We start from the raw sequence: 6,000 nt of genomic DNA, 5'->3' as shown, positions 1-6,000 counted from the left end.
TAGCCCCAGAGAAAGTTGGTGTTTGTTTTTGAGCTCAGGTCTCACTATGTAACTCAACATGGCCAGGAACTCACTATGCAGTGCAGGCTGGTCTCCAATTCCAGAATCACCTGCCTCAGTTTCCTAAATGAGGAAACAGGTGTCTAACACCACATCCGGCTTCAGAGGAGAATTTTACAACCTCTTTCACTCCCCAGAGTCCTCCAAGAGATCCGAACTGAGCCTTGACAGCTGTCCTTGCCCTCCTTCCGTATGTCCCCAGGGGTGTGGGGGCTTCTGGGGAGTCTAGTACAATGGGGAGTGCTCCAGGAAGGAGAGATACAGGATGCTGAGCAGAGCTGCCCCTTCCCTCAGTCAGCACTTCTACTCCTGCCCCTCCCCCTCTCACCTGCCCCACGGTGGAGATGTAGGTGTGAGGGGCCAGCAGAGAAATCTGGGGCAAGAACCTTGGAAAGAAAGAAACAGGACCAGCCGGGCGTGGTGGCGCACGCCTTTAATCCCAGCACTCGGGGAGCAGAGGTAGAAGGATCGCCCAGAGTCCGCAGCCAGCATGAGACTACATAGTGAATTCCAGGTCGGCCTGGGCTAGAGTGAGACCCTACCTTGAAAAACAAACAAGCAAGCAGACAAACAAACAAACAAAAAAAGCAAAGAAAGAAACAGGACCAAGAGAAGGGAAGAAATGGGGTGAGGACCAGCCCCGAGAGCCTTTTCATTTACCATAGCATCATCTTGCCACAGAGTCACATGATTAATAAAAACTTTATCCTGTGCTGAAGGGATGGCTTAGCAGTTAAGGCACTTGCCTTCAAAGCCTAAGGACCCAGGTTTGATTCCTCAGAGCCCATGTAAGCCAGATGCACAAGGGGGCGCAAGCGTCTGGAGTTCATTTGCAGTGGCTGGAGGCCCTCGCACGCCCATTCTCTATATCTGCTTCTTTGTCTCTCTCTCAAATAAATAATTTAATTTAATTAAAAATGCTTTAGGGCAGGAGAGATGGTTTAGTGGTTAAGGCGCTTGCCTGGAAAGCCAAAAGACCCAGGTTTGACTCCCCAGGACCCATGCAAACCAGATGCACAAGGTGGTGCATGCATCTGGAGTTCGTCTGCAGCTGCTGGAGACTCTGGAGCATCCATTCTCTCTCTCTGCATCGCTCGCTCTCTTTCTTAAAAATAAATAAATAAATAAATAAATAACAAAAACCCCTTTAACCTGGACACCCTTAGGACACTCAAGCATAATATGTGTGGGATTTGGTCCCACCATGAGTGCCACTGGGTGCATGGAGCAAATTTTACACTTTTGAACTCTGGACTCTCCTTCGTCCCCTCCTCCCCTATTGTCTGGTGCTATCTGCTTGCCTTTTGGATAAAATATCAGTTCCAGACAATCTCCTTCAGCCTGCTCTTATGTCTTCCTAGGCGGTGGTATTCCTCTCCAAGCCATCATACGACTGGGAAGCCAGGGCTCAGCTGGGGGCACGACAGCGTGTGGGGGGCCGTGGGTTACACAGATGGATTCTGGTGTGGGGAGGGTCATATAGTCCTGGAGCCGGACACGCGTAAAAGCCATCCAGTTTTTGGCTTAGTGTCCATCCCAGCCACGTTGGCTCCATCCCTTCTGCCTGCATCCTCCCACATTGTCTTCCTCGAACTGTTTTCCTCCCCCTCAAGCCTCTGCCATGACCCTGGCATCTGCCCCAGGAGAAAGCCAAGGTTTGGAAGGTGTCCAGATGCAAAGATCCAGATCCAGTTCCTCAGTTTCCGCCTCACAGTCCCACAGCCTGCCTCTCCCACTTTGGAATGGATTTGTCAACTCCTGGGCTGGAAAGAATAGTAGACATTGCTGGCTGGTGGGTAAACTGAGACCAAGAGAGGGAAAGTCCCTCATCCGAAGGCCCTCCCAGTGCTCTGTCAAGCGCTCTTGCTACCCAGCTGAAAGTTCTGCCCCCCCCCAGCTGTGTTCAGCCCTTATCCCCCCCCCCCCATGCAGGGACTCCAGGAGACAGTGTACTCTTCCCAGAACTGCCCTTTGGGTGGAACCCTGCCCTGTCACTTTTGTTCTCAGTCTCGTCTAGTACTCCGCCCCCGTGCACAGGGCCGAGCTTGGGAAGAGGTGAGGGTAGGAGGAGGGAGAGGAGAAAGGAATAGGAGGGTCTTGCTTATTTTGCCCAGAACTGAGGAGTACACAAACTACCCACAGGTATCACGCAAATGTGTTTACTACACAGCAACCACCCACAGTAAGAATGGGGGTGGCACTGAGTGGAGCAGGGAGGGCTTGGGTACCCTCTAGAGCTGAAGGTGCTGATAAGGGTTAGAGAAGTGATTCCAGTTATCTCCTGCTTGGAGAAGCTAATCAAAAGTTAAGAGAACGTCGGAGTTGTAGCTTAGTGATAGAATGCCTGTTTGGCAGGCCACAGGCCTGAGGTTCCTGGAAGGGAGAGAGGGTGGAGCTTTGCCCAGTCCAGTGTGTACTGTGTCTCATTTCAGAATTAGGGAGGCAGAGCTAAGACAATTGAGAGTTCAAGGCCAGCCTAGGCTGCTTAGTGAGCTCTCAAAAATTTAATTACTTGAGAGAAGCCTTGAGCCTTCAGGGACTCGAGCCAAGAAAAGGGCTGAGAGCCAGGGATGTCACAGACGCCTTATGGTGGCATGGTGCAGGCAGTGGTTAGGAATTCACAGGAAAGTGGAGGGGAAGGCAGGAGGGCACTCGGTCCTCCTTGGTTTCCCAAGGTAGCCTCTAGGGAAGGACTGCGATTCTGTCACCTGAGGTGCAGATTCCTGGTCCCTGCGAGCACAGAGGTGGAAGCTCTTTCCCCAAACCGGGCTTCCTCCTCTGAGGGAGGCTAAGGTGCCCTCCTCCCCGCTCAGCCCTCAGCTGGCAGCCGCAGGTTCCGCGCTGGGAGCCCGCAGCAGAGGTGGTGGCTCTTCTTCCTCTCTCTCTCTCCCCGCATCCTGAGATACAGCGAGGGGCCTGTGTGGCCCTGGGGTCTTCCCAGCCTGAGGTGACAGCAGCTAGAGGCACCCTGCAGGCCTTTCCCCAACACCCACAGACAAGGATTTGTCGGGTGTGTGGTGGGATCTCTGCGAGTGAGGCTTTGCCCATGGTGGGCATTAGTACCAACGGGTTGCCTCCACTGAAACTGCAGCAGGTGGTGAGGGGAGCGCTGGGGTAGAGGGGAGTCAGGACATCGCAGTCCTGAGATTCCGGAAGTGCCTGTCATTGCTGAGCCTGCCTCTTCACCTGGAAAAGAAGGGCAGTGGACTAGATCCCTCATGTTGTAGGTGCAGAGCTGGGAAGAGAGAGGTGGGGGAGGAGAGACATGGGGCGCAGAGGGGTGACGCGGCCGCGGATGATCTTGGGGAGCTGGATGACTTCCCTGCGCCTCGGCGTTCTCGTCTGAAGAATGGAAAGGCATTCTGGAAGATGCCCCAGGAAGGGGTCCAGGGCTCGGGCCCCCCGCGCGCGGGGCGCAGTGCGCTGGGAGGGCGTGCGTTCCCCGGGATTTGCCCGGACGGGTCTCCTGCGGAGCGGGCTCTGGGGTGCGGAGGGCGCGGGGCTCCCCGGCAGTGGCTGTGGGGAGGGCAGAGAGGGGAACACCCCGGGTCTGGCAGGTGGTCAGGGCCCTGGGTACCGGCATGGCGCATGGGGAAGGCAGGGAGGGGACGCGGGAGGCGGCCCCGCCGTACAGTCCCGCGGCTGGATTCACACATCAGACCTTTCGAGAAGCTCACGTTTTCCCAGCTTTTCTCACACAGAATCACTTCCTTTGTTTAGAGGAGGGGGGCGGGGGAGGAGATGGAGGGCGAGGAGGGAGGGGCCCGCCGTGCCACCGCCGCCGCCCCCGCCCCATCCCCTCCCGATTGTCACTCAGCTCCCCGCGCCGGGGGCGACGGAGGCGCCGGCGCCCAAGTGCCGTGTCGGCGGGCCACCCTTGCAACGAACCTCACAGACCAGCCCTGGGTGCCCCTGGCATCCCACGGGGCGAGCAGCTGCCCAAGGCGTCAAGGTGTTGGGGCATTTGGCTAGACCGCTCGGTCCGCCCGGAGCTCTGCCGGCTTCCGTGTGACCTCGGGTAAGTGTATTGGCGCCCCGGCAGTGTGCACCGGAGGAGTGGATGGTGAGCCTGGCAGGTCCCGTTGGGAAGGGTGGTGGGCACGGGGGTCCGAGGACAGCCGGAGCAGTCTTGTCCGGCGCCGGCATGGTCTCGGGTGGGTGGGCGCAAGGGCAGGTGTGCGCGCAGGCTAGGGAACCAGAGCTCGCGGCCCCGCCTGGTCTTAAACACCCCCGTTCCCCCGCCAACCCCGGGCTCACGCCTGCCAGCCAGTCCCAGGTGCGAATCCGCGGTGCTACCTCTTTAAAAGCGTCCGGGGCCGAGCCTCAGTCACACCATGTGATTGCCGGAAAGGCTGGGCTGGGAGCGCTGCGGCGGGAGCCTGCAGGACCATGAGCCGCCGCCGCCGCCGCGCGCGCGGAGGTGCCGGAGCCCAGCCCTGCGCGGCGCGGCCCCGGGAGGCTGGGCGGCACCGCGTGCCAGGAACTTTGGGCACCTCCTCTTGGGACCCTCCAGTTGGCCTTCAGGCAGAACGGTGGTCTCCCCGTCTCCAGCTCTGCGGACGCCGTTGGGCAGAGCCCAGCTTGGGGACCGAGTGTGCTGGGAGCTGCCTCCACCTGGTACAAAAGCCAGCGGTGGAGTGGCCGCTGCTATTTTTAAGTTGCCGAACGGAACCGCTGGGGATGATAAGGGGACGAGATAGAGGTTAGGCTGAGAGAGGGCCGGGTGAGGTCCAGCCAGCCTGGGCAGGCGCTGGATGTGCCAAGTGGGGGTAGTCTGGGCTACCTGGGCACCCCTCTCCTCCCAGGCTGGCCTCGCCATCCCAGGCCTCCTCACTACAGGTGCTGGCCTTGTGCCCCACGGTGCCTGTCTGCTGATGTGCCTAGTTGGTGCCCACCATGCCGCCCTACATCTCGGCCTTCCAGGCCGCCTACATTGGCATCGAGGTGCTCATTGCCCTGGTCTCTGTGCCCGGGAACGTGCTGGTGATTTGGGCTGTGAAAGTGAACCAGGCGCTGAGAGATGCTACGTTCTACTTCATCGTGTCGCTGGCGGTGGCTGATGTGGCGGTGGGGGCCCTGGTCATCCCCCTGGCCATCCTTATCAACGTCGGGCCACAGACGTACTTCTATACCTGCCTCATGGTGGCCTGTCCCGTCCTCATCCTCACCCAGAGCTCCATCCTGGCCCTGCTGGCAATTGCAGTGGACCGCTACCTCCGTGTCAAGATCCCCCTCCGGTGAGTCCACAGCAGCCCAAAGTACTCCTTGCCTCACCCATGCCGGGCAGCTTGAGGGCCAGCTAGAAAGGATAAAAGTGCATAAGGCTTCCAGTTAGCCAGGTACTGACTAGCCATGCTCCCCCCCCCCCCCACTTCACCACCGTGCCAGGCCAGAAGGGGGACTAGAAGGCTGGAGGAATGGGAACTCGACAGTGTCCAGTACTCCAGCCCAGCAACTGCTGCAGCCAGGGAACTTGAGGCTGCCTGTTGGGCCTGGGGTGGAGGTGGGACACTTGGAGGGGCCGCTGAGACAGGATGGCAGGGAGTGCTGGGTGGGATGCGCTGAGCTCCACCAGCCCCAAGGAAGGGGGAGGGCAGAGATGTAAGGCAGGCCTGAGGACGTGCTGAGGGTAGCCTTCCAGGCCCAGGGGTACCACTGCTTCTCCAACCAGACCAGGCTGGTTTTCTGGAGACGCTCTTTAGTTCACTTGTGGGCATCTCTATGCCAGCCAGCTCCACCCTCTAGCGCTGCCCTGCTTAGCCGAGCAGGCTCACTGCCTCCTTCCAGCTCACACTGAGGGGACCTCTGTTGCAGGCAGCAGGAGGAATGCCCACTCCTGCCCCCTCCAGTTCTTGTTATTACAAACCTCTGTCTGCAGGCCACAGCACCAGTACTTTTGCCTCTTCCAGACAGCTCAGGATGGGAGGCCTGTGGATGGCG

General features: G+C 58.9%; 1 protein-coding gene across 3 annotated transcripts in view; it reads left to right on the top strand.

The window, feature by feature from the left end:
* The first annotated feature begins 3,888 nt into the window (after window positions 1–3,888).
* Adora1 (adenosine A1 receptor) overlaps window positions 3,889–6,000 on the top strand; it is a 41,908-nt gene continuing 39,796 nt past the window's right edge. The window contains exons 1-2 of one of the 3 annotated variants that reach the window (XM_045141709.1): window positions 3,949–4,078; window positions 4,900–5,297. In XM_045141709.1, coding sequence (XP_044997644.1) covers window positions 4,957–5,297 — 341 coding nt within the window. In that variant the 5' untranslated portion in view covers window positions 3,949–4,078; window positions 4,900–4,956. Of the gene's footprint in view, window positions 4,079–4,509; window positions 5,298–6,000 lie in introns of those variants that run through there. The other 2 variants (XM_045141711.1, XM_004670715.3) reach the window with 2 other exon arrangements.

Source organism: Jaculus jaculus, chromosome 1 (assembly GCF_020740685.1).
Source record: "Jaculus jaculus isolate mJacJac1 chromosome 1, mJacJac1.mat.Y.cur, whole genome shotgun sequence".
NCBI classification, from domain to species: Eukaryota; Metazoa; Chordata; class Mammalia; order Rodentia; family Dipodidae; genus Jaculus; species Jaculus jaculus.
This window is presented reverse-complemented; position numbering and strand designations above follow the sequence as displayed.